The 19,133-nt window shown below is 37.8% G+C and overlaps 2 protein-coding genes across 2 annotated transcripts; one reads left to right on the top strand and one right to left on the bottom strand.

Annotated features, from left to right (window-relative positions):
* Window positions 1-2,731: 2,731 nt before the first annotated feature.
* LOC145765520 (complement component 1 Q subcomponent-binding protein, mitochondrial-like) lies at window positions 2,732-10,908 on the top strand. The gene is made up of 8 exons (XM_082577356.1): window positions 2,732-2,741; window positions 2,881-2,938; window positions 7,072-7,265; window positions 8,098-8,242; window positions 8,668-8,731; window positions 8,964-9,069; window positions 9,512-9,606; window positions 10,427-10,908. Exons 1-8 carry the CDS (start codon window positions 2,732-2,734, stop codon window positions 10,574-10,576), a joined length of 822 nt encoding a protein of 273 aa, XP_082433482.1. The 3' UTR covers window positions 10,577-10,908.
* LOC145774356 (ankyrin repeat domain-containing protein 66-like) lies at window positions 10,835-16,705 on the bottom strand. The gene is made up of 4 exons (XM_082585588.1): window positions 16,518-16,705; window positions 14,919-15,046; window positions 14,558-14,647; window positions 10,835-11,896 (listed from the first exon to the last, which is right to left on the bottom strand). The coding sequence occupies exons 1-4, from the start codon at window positions 16,686-16,688 to the stop codon at window positions 11,710-11,712; spliced, it is 576 nt and encodes a 191-aa protein (XP_082441714.1). The 5' UTR covers window positions 16,689-16,705; the 3' UTR covers window positions 10,835-11,709.
* Window positions 16,706-19,133: the final 2,428 nt, after the last annotated feature.

The raw sequence follows: 19,133 nt of genomic DNA, 5'->3' as shown, positions 1-19,133 counted from the left end.
TTAGACTTAAAAGATCAAAAGCGTTAAGGTCCAAGCTTTCTATAACTTAATTTACAATTGCATGAATACAACACGATAACCTGTGCCATAACATCCCCAGTGAAAGAAAAAGTTTCGGCATCTATAGGGTCTAGGCCAACGGTGTTTAGCCTGCGGCCGTATGCGGCGTCGATGAATAATTATGCGCCGTTAACACGTAGCCTAATTTCATAAGCATGTGTTGGCGACCGTGTCCTATTGTTGAAATGAAAAAATTATTTCATTAAAAAAATGAAATGTATTTTAAATATTATAGGCTACAAGGATATCTAGAACCACTGGATACCTTCAAATTTTAGAGCTTGAAAAACATTTTTATCGTAAGTTTTTGTAGGCTAGACTGTATTGTTAACATCGTTTAGAGACAAAACTTTTTCCTCGACCCAATTTCATTGTAACATTAGCCTACATTGCATTATGTCCTTAAAAAGAAAAAGAACACTAGCAGAGGAGAAAAGAGTATTCAGTTCCAAATGGGAGTTGGATTATTTCATGATCGAGACGGCAGCGCATACTATGATGTGTCTAATATGCAGTCAAGTAGTTAAAACTGTTAAAGGAGATAATGTAAAGCAGCATTTTCGTCGTCATATGTCACACAATTACGCAAAATTAGGCAAGTCGAGGAAAATCTGTGTCGAAAATGTGGAAAAGTGCACTTGATTATCCAATGTTGCGAGAATTGGAAAAGAGAAACTCTTGTTCTTTTCGGAAGCCCTTAGGCTACGTGTGCAATTCTGCTTTTTCACAAATGAAGTAGCCTACCTGAAAAACGAGTAGCCTACCGAACGCGATTGTTGGACGGAAACCTGGAGTCCCAACTAAGACTGTATCTCGAGAGGTTCTCAACTTAGCAATTTTATCTGCTCGTATGCAAAATCAAGGGAGTCACTTGTTGCAATGTCGCAGACGGAATAAATTCATTTCAAAAAGTGTTATGGCGCTATTAGGTATAAGTATGATAAGTGTAGTAGATATTAACGAATGAATTATTCTCTTTAATAACGCAAATTAAAAAAAAATCATTTCAAACTCACTAGCGGCCGTGCTTTGTAGAATTAATCTGAATGCGGCCGGCAATAGCAAAAAGGTTGTGCACCCCTGGTCTAGGCCTACATTCAATTCACAAAAAAAATAAATAAAAGCTAAAATGCATTAACTTTTACAACAACCAAAAGTATAAAGACATTGAAACAGTGCAACTGCAGTGGGTTTCGTTCGTGAGTGGTAAAAGCGAAATTAAACAGTTTGTAGCAGTGAGAAACTATGACGTCACACACAGGGCATTGCGATGCGTATATTTTTGATAGGATTCATAGTTTGGCCATAGATGACTTGGCGTTGTCTTGCGAGTCGGAGTTTCCAAGCAAAAACCTCAAAAGTTGTGCAAAAAAAATAAAAACATGAAAATAAAACACAAAAGTAAAAAATATATTAAAAATGAAATTTGTATCTCTACATTAGTGGGGGGGTAATTTTGCATTAGTTACCCCCCCACTCCGATTGGTGGGGGGTAATCACCCCCCCGGCCCCCCTCTAACGGAGCCCATGACGACATGTATAATGTACATAGTCAGACCGAGTCAGTACGGTATCATGAATCGATCTAGTATCCTGAAGTTTTTCATCAGTCGCAGATGATTCTGAGGACGTTATTGACAAGGAGAAAAAAGAGATGGCCTAGCCTGTAGAGTTGAACAAGTTAGCACATTGGAAAACCAAACTAAATACAAAAATAAATTTTAGATGGATATAATTCGTTACTGGACATTTACCACCTGTAGGCTACATTTTCGGCGTTAAGGATAGGTTAGAAGTCCGGGTGTAAAAGATGAGAGTGGTAGGCTAATTGGTAAATGATGTCCAGGACTCCAGGTGGTACCGGTAAATATCCCAGAACTGACTAACTACGGTAACAAACAGTTTTTTGCTGGACAGTGAACAATGGAAGTAAACCATGTTATTGTAAAAAATGTACTTTTGTGTAGCCTACTTGTTCTAATAGATTGGGTATGTCAATTAAATCAGCTACTGCCTACAATGTAATGTATATAATATATTGTTTTTTGTAGCGATTTGAATACTACCTCTTCTTCAATTCACTGATTTCTTGTTTTTTCAGGTTAAAACGTAACTTAGCTGAGATAAAAATAACTTTAAAGTTGTATTAGCACCTCTTTTAACTAAAATAACGTCAAAAATAACCGCGTATATGAATGAAATTTTGAAAGATTTCCGACTGAGAAAAAAAGGGATTTTTCAGGACAAAAAAGGAAATTGAAAAGGATTTATTAATTGTCAGAAGTGGAAGCACTGGATTTGAGATTGAGAATCGAACCAGAGAGTGAGAGTGTGCGACTGTGCGTGTGTAGCTAAAACGGGCTAAGGCAATGTACTTCTGAAATCTGCATGATAGGCAAAGCAAAGCTGATTATTCCAGAATTTTTATGGTACGCTCTTTTGCATCTGCCACTAACTTTAACTAGCTCAATAGCAAGGCTTATTTCCGGTGGTTCATCACCACACTGACAATCTAAGCAGCAGAGGTTTAGAAACTGCAAGCCAGACAATTGGAGAGCAGTCCTGTTTTGTTGCAAACTGTCATTCCATGAGAAGGTGCAAGACAAGTGGTGCTTTTGTTTGTTGATTTTATTTCAACCAGAATTTAAGTACATTTCAAATAATGAAGAATATGGCATACGGTAATTGACTAAAAACTTATCCTGCTTATGATGATTTTGCATGGAAATATCATAGCCTAATACAAACAAAATTTCTCATTATTTCAATCTTTAGTTGGTGGTGTTAATGAATTTAAGAACTTAAACCATATTATTACAGGCTGCCATTGTCATTTATGTGTGAAACAGCAAAGTTTGTTCTTTGGTTTATACTGCAGGTATGTCCACTTGGATATTAAGCCCAAATTATCCTGTTCTTAATGGGCTGTTTAGCAAAAATTGGTTTTATGCGTATTTAACTAACTACTGTCGGAATCTGTATCAAGTACCGGTAACAGACATGCTGCTTTTTTTCAGTTTGAAATTTAAAGGCAGTTTATTTTTTAAACAAATGGCCTCTTCTTTTTCTAAAATCTTCCACTGTTGCAAAAAGTCATGTGGAAACATATCAAGATCATTAAAAAAAAGGTATATATATATTGTAATCTAATTATAAATGTTGCATGATCAACAAGTTACTAGCAAACAACAGAGCTGTAGTTTTGACCAGTGAAGTTCATGGCATTCTGGCACAATTGACTTTGGCCAACTTGTCACAGTGTCATCTTACTGCAGGTACATCTCACTACAAGACTATATGATATATATTCGTAAGACAAAGATTTATACGTTGGACGTCTTAATTGAGGTTTTTGTAGCATCTGAGCATTGAGCGCTTTGTGTAGTATTAACAGTATTTATTGCTTGCGTAAGACAAGGATGCTCAATGGATATACACATAGGCGTCGATTTCTTCTTAGAAGAGGGGAATTCTGGGTGGGCGAGAGTTTTCAAACAGATTTCATTGAATGTGTTATTGTGTATGTTCGCAGATTCGCAACGGTTAGTCTTTCTCACAAAGACTGCGTTTAGCGTCGCTGCAGTAATTAAGCTTTAATAGGTTTGATGTTTGCTTTCTTGCGCCTTGCGATCTTATGAGCGCTGCTAAACTAAACAAACTTCTTTTATGTTTTCCTTTGCGACCTAAAAAACGCGTCTCGTGACCTGTTATCTTTGAAGTAGCGCCTTCGGATTTTCCGCATTTTGATTTGTAAAAAGCAGTGCTGTACGCGTCAATGAAATAAATTGATGGCGTCAGCGCAAATTGCCTAAAAACTTTACGGCGTAAAGTACTGCGTCAGCTCTTTAAAAAATTGACGGCGTCAGCGCTAAATTTCTAGCGCTATTTTAGCCAGATCTCACAAAACGGAAGTATTTCAACCAAGTTTAGGCTAACAATAGTTATGAATAAAGAGCAGGTATTATGTTTTGATACTGTATTGTAATTAGCTGCTTAGCTTATTAATTATTTCCTTGTAGAAACACAAGCGTTTCAAATCGTTTATCTGACAATCTGCTGCGTTTGGGACGCATAATGTCCTTTCCAAGTAAAAACATGCGTTCCACAGCAGCGCTGAATGGTATTGGTGCGTTGTATTTCAAAAAGAAGTCTTGAAAACGTTTACTCGGAAAGGTAGCCAGCCTATCACTGTTCCAACCGTGCTGTGATGGCTTAGCATATATAAATTTTTTAACAAGGTCCACTGCACCAGGATCGCTCTTTTCAGGGGCATAGAGCTCTTGAAATAAAGTATCTTCAACCTCCGCGATGACATTCATTGATTTTTGGCTTTCTCTCTCTGATCCCTCGTTCTCGATACTGCTCACGATATGAGTGATCACCATTTGGCGAACTTCTTCCGCTTGTATTCCAGGTAACCATTCCAACCAACGCGAAAGCGGGTAATTCGGATGAGTCGCGCTGGCCAGAATACATTATGAAACTCTCATTGTGAAATGTGAAACGAGATTTTCCATGAAAACAAAAAATGACGCATAGCGCGTGACGCTTAAAATCGGCAAAATATTTGACGGCGCTATCACTTCCGTCCATGGGCGTCCGCACATAGGGGCAAATGGGGTCAGCTGACCCCCCCTGGAAAACTGTTGGATGAAAAATGAAAAAGTGAGAACATGCAAAAATAGGCAATTTTCTGAAAGGGGGGGAGGGGTGAAGGTGATACGAGTAATGACTGGCTGGTCAAGCTCTCCGATTGTGGTCATCACCCTTCTTCGGGAGTATCCCACTTCCTTTATTAATTTACGAAGATGCCTACGAGCTACCCGTAATCGCAAAATTCGACAACTTGAGCTCCTGTACTCTCAGAACCACATTACTAGTGCGGGCACTAGCTTTATCTCACATAAATCTGAAGAAGGATAATTCACAGTTTCAAATAAAATCATCTCATATTTCGTGAATTCAATGAAGCTGTTCGTAACATTGAATCATACAGAAAAGAACAATCAGCCACCAGTTTAGTTAATCAGTTCTTGAATAAAAAGTGAAGTCGACGTGGGTCTTTGCCAAATTTTTCAATGACTTTTTGGATGAACGAATTTTTGTCCGAGTTTATTCGGCTTCTGTGGACATTCATCATACACAGCCAGGATAGCCTGTCGTCAGACACGGTTGATCTGAGCCATGTTTTGACCCGCCTCATTGTGCTGAATGATTTTCTACCGTACAAGTAGTGGCGGGGAGGGTCAGTAATGTTATCATCGCTTGACGTAGCCTACAGCTGGAAAAAGTTTCATATTTTTCACCAAGTCCACAAATTCCAATTTTTCCTGGTCTTCGGACTGAGGAAATTTTCCTTTTATGGTTAGCCTATGTCATACCACGACATGGCGTTCTGCTGAAAATTGTCAAAGTTGTAGAATTGGTGTATGGTTTTGACCAGGGCTTTGTAGTCTGAACGGTCAATTTTCTCCATCTGCGCTGGATGCAGTCGGTATAACATGAATGCCGGCATGTTCGTCTCTGAGAAGCGGCTTTTCAGAGACTGGATTAAAGAGTTCATGGAAGGAACGCAAATGTAGCGGCGATAGTATTCCTCGCTGGTGCTACCAGTATTTGCTCTGAATACTTGACGCTAATTTTCAAATTTGCTGTTGATATAATCACAACTCATAACTTTTTTCTGTGTATATAGACTCCCAAATACCATCGCGTAATTGAAATGCTTCTTTTTCTCTGTTCTTACCTTCTTTTACTATCTCTTCTTGGAACTACTAGCAGACGGTCGCTGCGGAAACCACAAAGTTATGACAAAACAAAGTGCATTATTACCCCAAATGTATATAATTATTACACCTTATGCAAGGTTCACTTGAGCACGATAATAGTAGCCTATGCAATAAAACGATTATATAACTCTGATAACTTTTGCTCTAGCCAATTTTGATAAAAATCCATAGAAATGTAAACACTGATAAAAATGATAAATTGTCTGGATGGTGTAATGGTCAAATTTTCAAAAAAATTTTGCATCCGGCCGTAAGGGTAGAGTAAACCCACCTTGACCCCCCCCCCCCCCTAACCGAAAACCTGCGGACGCCCTTGCTTCCGTCAACTAAAAAATAAACTGACGGCGCTAGCCTAAGCGTCAACAAAAAGTTGACGCCGTCAACGTACAACACTGGACTAAACAGCAAAGATTTGTAAAAAGCGATTGTTTCAGTACGTCTTTAGTTTGTATCGGTTATTTTATTGTCATGTTCATTATGATGTCATATTCATATTCCCTTACGCTGACCCGGAACTGAAGTTTAACTGTGACGTAACGAAAGTGAGACCATTTGGAGAAAAGATCAAACGTAGCTTTCTCTCACCAGGAATTGCCAGCGTGTGGCAGTTGCCGTAGCAACAACAATAATGCAGTGAGTACCACCTTTTTTTCAATGCAGCGTTTTTGCCGAATTGCTTTGTTCTGTCGGATACCTAGCGAGAGACATACGTAAAACAAGAGGTTGCGCTGCAATTGGTTGGATAATTCAGCGTTTAACAAAAACGGAATTAGCCTAATTGTAACGAACACTTCATAAGTGTCATGAAAACAGGGTGGGCGAAACCTATTTTGCCCACCCTCGTTTCACGGCAGGGTGGGCGTCGCCCACCCGGCCCATCCTATTTCGACGCCTATGGATATACATAATATATATAATTGTCTTGCGAAAAATTGGCTGTGCCAGAATGTCCTGATCTTGCTCAGAGGTAATCAGTAAATAAAATTGTGGAGGCAAATTGAAGTGTATTTAGTCCAACTCCTCTACAGCCCTGTTAACATTACAATTTTGAAGTGAGAATTTTATTTTGATTTTCCAAATTTCTTTCAGGCAATTTTTATTCGATATTGATCTTACAAATTCTTGTGTTCTCTTTATGAAATAGAAAATAGCAAAAGTTAACATGCGTAGCAAAGCATTCTAATATGCTTGATTTAGCTCTGAAAATTGTTTTATGATTCAGACTGGAATACAATCCAACCCATGTTCCTCAGTTCAAAATTTCTTCAAGTGCTACACAGCCAATGCTTAACTCAAACCCTGAAAGAGGTTTGTTGCAACACCTTGTGGTTTCCACCGCAGGTTCTTCATTCAAGCACAATTCTACTGATTCATGGCCAACTGTGAGTTGTGCATGTGGAAGTTATCACAGCCAAAGTAAGGACAACTTTAAGTTATGATGTATCATGTATGTATATATTTATGTACTTACATTTGTGTAGAGTTTAGTAAAGGCATAAGCAATTTCAAATGTAGAATTAACCTTGTATTGTCGGCACTGTATTACCATTTGGTTAAAGTGTGGTGAAAATAACACCGCTTTAAGTGATGTCTCCCTTATTGTATGTGCAGTAGGCCTACTTTCAAATGTGTGAAGTTAGGAGTTGTTGCATGTTTTCCTCATGTCGATGGCACATCCCATTACAGTTTCACATGTTAACTTGGTGTAAATACATTGGCATGCTCCTATTGTGGTATCACCATTTTGACATCAGCATTTGTCTCACATGAACTGTACATTGCAAAGTAAATGTTTGGTCACTGCAGCATGATATATTTTACAAACATTTTTTATATTTACATTTATAAACTGAGAAAATTTTCCCAAATTACTGTTAAAATGTATTTATTGAACAAGTATATAGGTAAGGTAAGCTACTGAATCCTTTCCGCGTAACAGAAACATATTGCAAAAAATGTACGTACCTAGTAAAATGATTTATTGATAAAATAGCCTGCGAGTCCTCATTGTTCCTTTGGTAGGGTAGTGTTCTATTTCCCATTTTTCTACTTTATTATGTAATTTATCATGAAAGGTGAAATTATTGTTATTATATATATGTCATACCTGTTACAACAATCAATCAACCCTTCAACAAAATACATCTAAGTTCTAACTTGCAATGTTCAATGTTAGCTGTCAATCTGGTCTAGGTAAAAATATTCTTCTATATACCCCAGAACGAAAACAAATTATTTTTTTATACAGATGATGCTATTTTTTCTCAGTTGTTATTGGACGAAATTAACACTGAAGAAAACCACAAGTTAGCTCTACCGCACTTTCCAGATTGTTGGTCACTAACGCAAGATGGTTGTGATTGCAAATTAAGTAGACTTTTAGACAATGACAGGTAACAAGGAATGTGCTATAATTATTAATATGATGGCGTCTGCATCGTGTATTTTTTGTATTGGAATTATTTGCACACTGTAAAACGCCAAATCATTTTTTTTAAATAACGTTTTTGAAACTCTTTCCACAATTGCAACAAAAGAAACAAATTGATGTGAGATTTCCCAATTTGTCACTCATAGTAATGTTAAAACATATATGGTTTATAGTTACTTCTTTTTTGTAATGATTGCAATTACTTTGTGCATTTTTACAGAAAAATCATGAGTAAAGTTAAAATCGCCGTTTAATACAAGATGTCTTCTGTGATCAAGTTTATTTACAGATTTGTTTTCTGAACTATGACTAAACTTTGATTCAAGCAGCAGAAAATATATATCATATATTATATATATATTCTGAATAAGTCCATTATTAATTTAGCATCGAAGTTTCATTCAATGTGAATGGATCTGTGTCCGGCACCAGTCAACAGTCGGCTGGAGAGGTTAGCATTTACAAAATTGCGTTTGTGGTAGTTTAGTATCGTGTGATGGTAATTTCATCACAGATTTCAAAGTTTAAATAAACGTTTATTTTCAAGTAGTGCACGTTTGCTTTGTTGTTTAGGTTGTTCAAAGATCGTTTTAAAACCCGCAACCTTGTGCAGCAACGCGGTGAAGTTAACTGGATTGTATAATTGTCTTTTGTCCGCAGCTTACATAACAAATATCTTGTAGCAAGACGTCGTTGTGCAGCCTGACTTTGTTGTTCAAATCAAAAAACAATCCCTTGAAGATTTTCTAACCTTTGAATGTTCTTTTCCACAAGATGATACAGGGGAAGGTTCGTTTACTTCTTGCTTAATGCAGTTTTGTATTTTGTAGACCAGTTTTGAAGTGAAATGTATAAATCATGTTTTGTTTTGCATCTATTGTCTTTGAGATAACACACGGAACACTGTGATTACAGATGCTTCACATTAGGAAGCATTTAAAAGACATATAATCATCGAATTATCTCCTATAATTTTGGCTTGCCATTAAGTGTTAACCGAGACACAGCCGCGTGTTCTGGAGCGGTGTCGAACAGACATCGTTTCGAGCGTTGTGCAGACTGCAGACGTTCTCACGACTAGGCCACGCATCCGACAAAACCGATATTTCTCACCAAAACCAATCGCTTTCTCGTGACGATTTGTAAGTTGTTAGAAAAAGTGTAGTTGTGTTGCTGCAGCAGCTCAATATATTTATTAATTAACGTTTCTTTGAAACAACTTTGTTTGCAGAATCTGGCAACGCTTTCATTATTCGTTCACTAATACTTCATAGAGGAGATATTGTCGAATCTACATACGTGATGGAAACAGATAACATTAACCCCGTAAGTATAACTACGTTTTTGAATTTATTAAGACCTGATGTAATTTCTTTTAACCAGTAGTTTCCAACCTTTTTGGATGACGACCTCTTATGTTGATTTTAAATATCTTGCGACTCCCTCTCCCCGACCAATTATTTTTCTAAAACATCCATGTCGAAGTCCCCACTAAACCTTTGAGCGACTCCCAGGTCAGGAACCACTGGTCTAAGCAATACTCGTTCATGCATTCTGTCCTCGTTTTTCTGTTTATCTGACATATATATAAACTCATATATAAACTATATAAAACTATATAAACTCATTCATAACCAAATTACCTTTTGGGGCTATGGTCAAAGACCACCATGTGAGTTTTCAAATGACCTAATCAGACCCTCTAAACTGAATAGACTTAATAAAGCTATTGGCTAACGTAAACCTATTTACAACTGTCGAACATTTTAGGGCACACCAATCTGTACGATCAATTGGCGTTTTGTTTAACCTAATCCTACCCACTTTCAAATCCAATGGCTTTTCGAGAAAACTTTCTCCCTCTTTAGCAGTTAGCACATGCTTGTATGATATGGCTTCATTCGCCCTTGCTAGTTGATCTTTTGTCTTCCTCATCTCTAACATATCCATCAATTTCTTCAGTCATTTTCTTTTCGTGTTTACCTTACACATTGCTCTCCCCATACGTTCTTTACGGAATTGCATGTTCACTCGCTCTTGGAGTCCATAATTTTTGATCTTCTAATAATAAAATTTTGTGCAAGTATGTGTCATGGTTTTCATGTGAACGTGCAAAGTGCAACAATGCTTATGTTTTTATATACAGATCCTGTACAATCAAATGCAGGTATACTTGGAAGAAAGGGGTATCAACAATGAATTTGCCTATCAATTAATTCAAATTGCCACCGCTGTCGAAAACCAGCAATATATCGTTTTCTTAGAAAATCTTCAAAAGTTTATCAGCTGCAAGTAGCCCATATGTCATTGCTACCATCATACTGGGAAAAGGTTCATTGTGCTCTGGTTGTGAAGGAGAAGTATTTTTCTCTTAGGCAAATACGTTATTTTACTTCACGAATTTTGACATGATCAACCAATCCCACTGGGGCTTATCTAGTCTGAAAAAATTTGTGCCGTAACTTTTTTTCGAACAAAAGTTGCCAGAATGCAAAGGTCTACTATTTTCCTTGAACTCGCATTTTCTTTTCAAAATACATAAAATCAAACCACATTCGGTGCTTTTGTTGTATCACAATGTTTAAGGTACCCCTAATTCAAACAACATGCAGTATATCGTAGCCTATTACATGCTTTACCCATAGAATGTATTAAACAATTGTTTTGTTTTTTTTGCTTGCATGTGCTGACTTGTAAGCATCGTGTATTGATTGAAATCATGCAAAAATTACCTATGCGCAATCCTGTCCCTACTAGAGCAGGCGTGCACCACTCAATGCGATGATCAAGCGGCATTTGAGTTTGTTATTGAAGTTTTCATTGTTTAACATCTCATTAGTTTTACAAAGCACGGTACCGGTACTGCTTTTTTTCAAAATGAGAAGAACTATTCATTAAGTGGTGTATAGGCTACTTTATCAAAACGATAAGAACAAATCTTAGGGCTCTTAGAAACGTGCATGTTAACGAAGATAAACTTTGCCACCAAACCTAGAAGTTTAAGCCTGGATTATTGGATCAGACATTCCGTCATCACTATAAATAACGAAATGTGCACCATTCGTATTCCACTGTTTCCCTGAGCAAGAGCAAAACAACAAAATGCTTTTCACTAATGCAACCAAAGAACGGTTATGGTAGAATGCGACAATAAAGCACATGAAAAGTTGATATGGGAACAGTAATCTGAAAGGGCAAATACTTAAATTCCTTCGTCCGGAGACATTATGCTAGATTGCTAGCCTGCTTTCAATTAATTAAGTTTTGCAAAAACACGTGGTCATAAATTGTTCATTTTTCAAAGCGATAAAATCGTTAATTCTTGTGCGTGTTGGCTTCATGTCCAATGGTTGTCGTGGAATTCTGTTACCTCCTTGCTTGACTTCACTGTGAGTTACTGAAAGTCAATCCCGTTTTCACTTTGTTTTTCTAAGACTTTCCCGACAAACGCTTTTTTCTCCTTGATGGCGTAGTTCGTCCTTCAGGGGATCCGTCATCGCCCTGTTTTTTTATCCCTGACAAGAGGGAAAGCAAAGTTTTTCGTTTTCTCAGATCTGGTTGAAATAGCTTGGGAGGGACGTGTTGTTTGTTCCATTGTTGTGGCGTGACTTTGAAGCTGAATAAATACGAATTTAAGTCATTGTCTTGTTGGTATCGTCAAAAAATATTTTTAATCTTGCTTTTGTATAAACCCATTTTGTTCGGCTGTTTTATGTAAGTTGGGTTTTATTAAACAATTTTTTTAGTGGGCAATAACAAGTCATTTTGTTAGTTTCTTATGTCAGTCTACTACGCTATATGTAACTTAGTGCGAAAGCTCCACAAGGCAGCAACAAAGTAATAGGCAGCAATAGGTATTTTCGAACCAGCTTGATCAAATAACGATGATTGAACAATTGGAAATCATTAGACAAAGATACATTTTTAACACATTTACGTTAGGAAATACATTTAGATCAACGGTGTTCAACCTGCGGCCGTCAATGAATAGTTATCCGGCCGTTAACACGTAATTTAATAAGCATATGTTGGCGGCGTGCCCTGTTTTTGAAATAAAAAAAATATTTTATTAAAAAAATGGAATGTATTTTAAATATTATATATAGGCTACAGGGATATCAAGAACCACTGGATACCGGTACCCATTGTAACTATATATAATATTTCAAATTTTAAAACTTGAAAAACATTCTCATCACAAGTTTTGTAGGCTATATTGTTAAAATCGTTTTGAGACAAACTTTTTTCTCAACCCAATTTCATTGTAGGCTAACTGTAGCCTACATTCAGTGGCGGTCTTTGGGGTGTGCAAACCGTGCGATCGCACAGGGCCCGCAAATTAGGGGGGGGAATTTACTCAGAAAAAGCAGTAATTTTTGTCATTTCCAATGGAAAAAGTTCGATTCACAAGCAAGTACCGGTAGCCTATCGTTGAAGTCAGTTGCGGCTTTAGAGTAAGGCAAGTGCTGAGATTGTCGCGTCGGGCCACCATTTTATAATAATATTCATACCTAAATTTTTGTTGAACATGCTCTCAGAATGCACAAAATTCAAAGTAATTTTTCAAAAATTTCTGAGGGGGGCCCCCCAGACGCTAAGGGTCGCCTTCGGCGAACACGCCGTCAAACCCCCCTCCCCTTTCAAAATACCTAGCTACGCTACTAAATTGGATCATTGTCATTGAGGCACGCAAAGCATATTCCTCATAGGGGGCGAAATACCCTAAGACCGCCCCTGCCTACATTGCATTATGTCCTTAAAAAGAAAAAGAACAGGAGAAGAGGGTGTTCAATTCCAAACGGGAGTTGGATTATTTCATGATCGAGCTGCAGCGCATAGGGTACTATGGTGTGTCTAATATGCAGTCAAGTAGTTAAAACTGTTAAAGGAAATAATGCAAAACATAATTTTTGTCGTCATATGTCACACAATTATGCAAAATTGGAAGGCGAGTCCAGGAAAATCTGTGTCAAAAATTTGAAGAAAAGTGTGAGTTTGCCTTTTCACATATGAAGTCCCAAGTACGGTACCTACAAAACGAGTACCGAACAAATTAACTAAGACTGGTGTCTTAACTGGTGTTCGTATGCAAAATCAAGGGAGTTGCAATGTCGCAGACTTTTATTGAATAAATTCATTTCAAAAAATGTTTGATATTTCATGGTACTATTAGGTAGGCCTATAGCCTAAGTATGATAAGTTTAGTAGATATTAACGAATAAATTCTTCTCCTAGATAACGCAAATTAAAAATAAATCCCTTAAAACTCACTGGTGGCCATGCTTTATAGAATTAATCTGAATGCGGCCGGCAATAGCAAAAAGGTTGTGCACCCATGATTTAGATGAACTCATTTTCATTGAATTTCTTTGCTGCGTTCATTGTGAAAATTGTGCTGTTTTAACAGCACAAAAAATAAAGCATCTGAAGATTGTTGTGAATCAGTTGAATAATAGGGAAGCAGTGTTTAACTTTAAGCATTCTCTAGTCGGCTGCTTAGCCGACTGGTGAGAGCCCTGGAACGGCAATCGAAAGGGCACCGCTTCAACACCGCTCAAAAGCATGCGGCTGTGTCTTTGGCAGGACACTTAAAGGCGTGCCTGAAGGTTGGCTTCCTTGCCTTTCCGTCCACTTAATCTAAATCTTCAACCACCGGGTGTAAGCCTGGATACGACAAACAAACAAGCACTCTCTTCAATTTTGCAAATAAAGGCCACGGTTCGCTCCGGGTCCCGTTTTGTCATCCAGTTTTTTTGACTTTTCATAGCACTTCGTTAGCTAAAGAAATTTCATTTGATGTGGTTTAGTTTGAGACTTAAGTTTAAAAGCCGGTCTAAAGTTACAAGTTGTGGCTGCGGCCACGAATCAGAAAAAGTATGACTTCGTTTTGTCTGCAACGTTTTATGTTCAGTTTCGTCTCTACTTTATCGCAGAACTTAATTAATTGACCATATAAAATCATAGGCCTACCACGTGTCTTGCGGGTAAAATTTTCTGAAAGAAAAATAAAGCAAAATTGTCCCACTTAAACGTTCAAAAAATAAGTTAGCCTACTCGAATTTTTCGGATTTGAAGAAATGTTAACCCCCGGATCAGGATTAAAAAAAAAAAATGTTAAAACCTTGGACTTCCGGTGCTTTAGTTTTTTCTCTGAAATCACGTCAGTTGCTGTCAGTGAGTTTTTATCGGTGATCTCTGTTTCGGCTATGACCAGCCTACCACCCCTTGTTTTCAACAGCTGCAATAGTTAGCTGCATCCTTGTAGGGGGCTACTTACTAAAATTCTCCTTTCAATGCTTTGTTGAGCAAGTCAGCACACTCTAAATGTCCATACAGTAACGCGTAATCCATAGCAGCGTCACCGTATCTGAAATATCAATTTGTTTAATTGGCTTTGGTTAATTTTTACCACTCAAACCAAGCATTTTCAATCAAATGCTTGTTTTAGTGTAAGAGTTTATTTATTTTAGTTATGGCTAGCTATATGCCTAATTTTCGCTGGAAACAATCATATTTCAATTATTATTTTGCTGTATGGTCTAAAATAAACTGAACAGTTGCATTTCAAATGACATAATTCAAAAATGACTGTAAAGAAGGAAGTTTTTCCTCTGAGAATATGCTAGACGTTTTCATACTTATCCGTTACAGTAGCGTCACAACCATACTCCAAAACAGCTTTTAAAATGTCATTCCGGCCGCTTTCTGCAGCATAATGCGCAATAGTTTTGTCATCGTTGTTTCGTAGATTTGGATTTGCTCCGGCCTGAAAGTATATATGAAAATATTTTGCTGATTCAAAACAATTTGTATAAATCTCAAAAGTGTTGTCTATTCAGCATAGCGGACGTCGTATAACTTAGAGTTAAACTATCCGCCCATAGCTTACCTAGTTGTATATCCTACAGCGACATTCCGAGTACGGTGGGAATAAACCGAGAACAATGTCTATACTGCTTGATTATACGTATAAATTTATTGTAGAAATGAATCCATCGCAACTTCAGATAAACTTAAAAGGTTGCAATTGCAACCATCTTTCCAGCAGGAATAGAACGCAATTCAAATCATAAATTAAATTCGTCACCACAACTGACTTTTCCAAGAACAGAACATAATTCGTATCACAAATTAAACCTGTCACCACAACTGACTTTTTCGTTCCTTTTCTCCTACATGTTCTTCAATGTGTACTGGATTTTTCTCGACGCTAGACACGTCTGTTTAAAGGTTTTCAAAGTTGCTAGGAATGCCCAAAACGGCGCTCGCAATCGATATGCAACAGCGCTGTGGCATTCAACATATGAGCTATGACGTTAAAGAGACGTAAAACTACGTATGAGTAGGCCTAAGTATTAATTTACTGGTTCGAAAATGGAACGCCAACAAGTTAAACGCAAATTTTTAAAAATTACACAAATGCCTAACCACGTCTTAATGAACAAATGTTTAAAGCTTGAAGAATTCCCAGCTAATGCTTCATCTGTCTGAGCGACACAATGTTCCAAACAGGTTTCATGACAGTAACAAGACATAAAAAACACGTAAAACCGCAGGACGCTACACGGCACAAGGAAAAAATCGTAGAGGCACCATAGTTTCAACTAATGAAATACCGGTAGCCTATTCTAAGTAAGAAATGTAAAAAAATTCTCGGAATGTTTTGCATAACAATACCATGTTTTTCGGTTTAGTCAATTTTGTAGTCCCGTTAATGTTTCCGCTTCAGAAGTTCAGATGCACACTTTATTGACTATTTGACTAAACATATCAAATTCAAACTAAATTTTGAATCAGTGGAATTTAAAGGTGGGCCGTTGATAGCGCCTACAACTGAAATAAAGGTTCGAATCACTTTTGTCATAATCGCAAAAGGATTTAACTCTCAGTTGTTGATGGGTAGCCTACGTAGAAAAATTCCCCTTCTGATTTCTCATATTCATTGCTGAAAACATGCGTGCTCCATGTCGCCAGTTTTGTACTAAAACGTTATTGAGCGAAGCAAACAGGAAAATAAGTAGTCTATACGACGGTTCTCAGAAGGAAGGCAAACCTTACAAAAACAAAACAACCATTCTTTAAATATGTATTTTGAACGTTTTACCATGTCGCATCGGTTAGCCTATAGGCTACTGTTTTACACTAAACAGTAATCACTGTGTTTGCGAGCAAGCCTAAGGTTAGGATATTGCTAGGCTTACTCATTCTTTGGAGAAAAAATATCCCTTTGGACCTACCTCCAGCAGTAATTTTACGCATGAAAAATGTCCTTCAATGGTTGCCCAAAGAAGAGGTGTTCTCCCATCCCAGTCTTCATCTTTTTCGTTTTTATTGATCCGTGGTTGTGCGAGCAAGTCTTCCAATTTGTCAATATCGCCACAGGCCGCTACTTCATGTAACATGGACATGGCAACGGAAAGGCCTAGTTCAGTTCAATTCAATTGTTTTTATTTCTGACCATCAAAAACAATACACGTTAACATAGCAAAGGTTTAGAAAAGAGTAGAAGCGATAAAATGCGAACGTTATACCGTGCTTGAGACTGGAATAAATCATTAAGTAGTAAAGGGGAAGATAAAGACAACCTCTACGTGGCCTTCCTTACAAGTAACTTCAACGTTCAATCAAAGCTAACAGGCACCAGAAGTGAAACCAAAGTCTTCACCACGTAACACGACAACTGTGCCCATTGTAGCCTATAGCTTACCTAAGCGTCAAACTAGATAGGTCCCTCATATAAAAATCCCACATCGAAAAAGTAAGAGCTAAGGTGGCTTCTAGATATAATATTTTACAGAAACTCGGAAACTCTGATTGGGGTACAGTCAACCGCTTTAGCCTTATGCTATTAGGTAGCAGAATATGCTTGCCCAGTGTGGGAACTCTCAGCACATGCCAAGAAAATTGACCCCACGTTAAACCAAAGCTGCCATTTGATTACAGGTCAACCAACATCACGTAGCTGCACATTCTGTCTGGAATTGTTCCCCCCAACATCAGAAGAAGCGTGACCAGCAAAAAGGAAAGATCCTGCCAGGCCATGGATTTGAGACACCAACTGTATGGCCAAACTCCAGCACACAGGCATCTGAAGTCAAGAAAAAAGATTACTTGCATCAGTTGTCCCATTAGGCTAGGTCAAGATGATGTCGCCGCCAATGTGTGGGTTCAATTATTGCAGGGAGGACTGGCAGCTGGACCGACATTGGCCAATATGGAGATCTCACTCGTAGAGGGCCTTCCTCCCGGGAAGCGTGAACCGTGAAAGTATTGGTGATGCCTCAACCGCTTACGAACTGCATTGGCAGGTGTAAAACTTTGATGAGACACTGGGGGTATTCCATGGGGAGCACAAGTTGCAAATGCGGACGAGCAAACGATGCAACATCTACTCGAATGCCCTGACCTAAAAGCAAGGTGTTCTGCACAGGATTTGGTCGAGTTCAACGGTAGAGCAAGAGCTTGCGTGATGCCCTGGGCTACAGCAGTGTGACACACGATGATGAAAAACTTCATACTTTTTTCAACGTTTTGTCTCAGCTAATTAGGTTACTTAATATAATTACTCAACTTAATTACTTCGAGACAAAACGTTGAAAAAAGTATGATGGCAAAAAAGAGGTTAGCTACCGTTTGGTAATAAAAACACAATTACCATCAATAGCTACATAAAAACGTTTTCTCACTGTGATGGGCATAGGCGATCTAACTTAGGTAGGCTATCACTGTGGCGGGCATACCTAATTCATAAAATTGCTTTTTTCTACGGTAATCTAAAACATTATGATACGTCTTCCTGCTGCAATCATGGACATTGGACAAGAAAAATCTAAAAGTAGCCTACAAAGTTTCCTGCAAAGCATTGGCATGTTCTTAGGGATATCAGGGATATAGGCTGCAGTAGGCTAAGCCTACTTATATGCCTACTCTTTTATATTTTGATGTATCTTCGTTTATCAAATATTATATCTATTGTAGACTACAGGTTATTAGTGCCCTGCTTTGATATGTCTAGGTTACAGCCTTATAGGCTACGCTTTAGTATACTGTACCGATATAAACCTATCTATACTTGGCGTAGCCTATTAGGGTAACTCACCAAGGCCTAACTTACAATGTTTTTTTTTCGATGCAGGAAATGTTTGAACTTCGCTACTGCCTTCTAAGCTATAGCCTAATATTGTTTTGTGTCCGCATTGCGCTTTTCTACAATACGGGCCAATTCAACTACGGCAGGCTACACAAATCGAAAGTAAGAAACGATGTCGAACAGTCGCAACAAGAACGAACAACAATACAATCAAAAGAATACGCTTGCTGTGTCTTACTATTTTTACTGTAATTGGACACTTTCAAAATTGAACACACCATGTTGCGTATTGTAGGTAGCCGAAACTAGACTATGAATTTAACTCAAGGGTCTCAAACTGCGCGGGCCGCATGCTGCTCCCCAGGATGTTTTGTGCGTCCTGCGATGCATTTTTGAACTTTCAAATGATTACAATTAAAATTCACTCTTATTCACTTATTAACTTAAGATAAAGTTCACTTTAAAATTGCTCAAAAAATCTGACGATGCCCATTAACTTTGCCCGATTTTTAACAGCTAGCGCTAGCTCAGTGAAGAAATAATATAGGCTACTATGAAGAATAACTAACTTGTAGCTATCGACTGCAACTTCGCATTCTCACATATTCTTTTTTTTGTAATATAGCTTATTCTACAGTTCAGTCCCCTATCGTACTTAACTTTTAATTTTTTAATTTATCAACTTTGTTGCTTTGGCAGCTCTATCATATTTCAGATATTAGTAGGCTATATTACGATAAAACGACAAAAGTAATTTTCATCG

Source organism: Aplidium turbinatum, chromosome 1 (assembly GCF_918807975.1).
Source record: "Aplidium turbinatum chromosome 1, kaAplTurb1.1, whole genome shotgun sequence".
Classification (NCBI taxonomy): domain Eukaryota; kingdom Metazoa; phylum Chordata; class Ascidiacea; order Aplousobranchia; family Polyclinidae; genus Aplidium; species Aplidium turbinatum.
The sequence above is the reverse complement of the archived record's forward strand: the minus strand, read 5'-3'. Positions and strand labels throughout refer to the sequence as shown.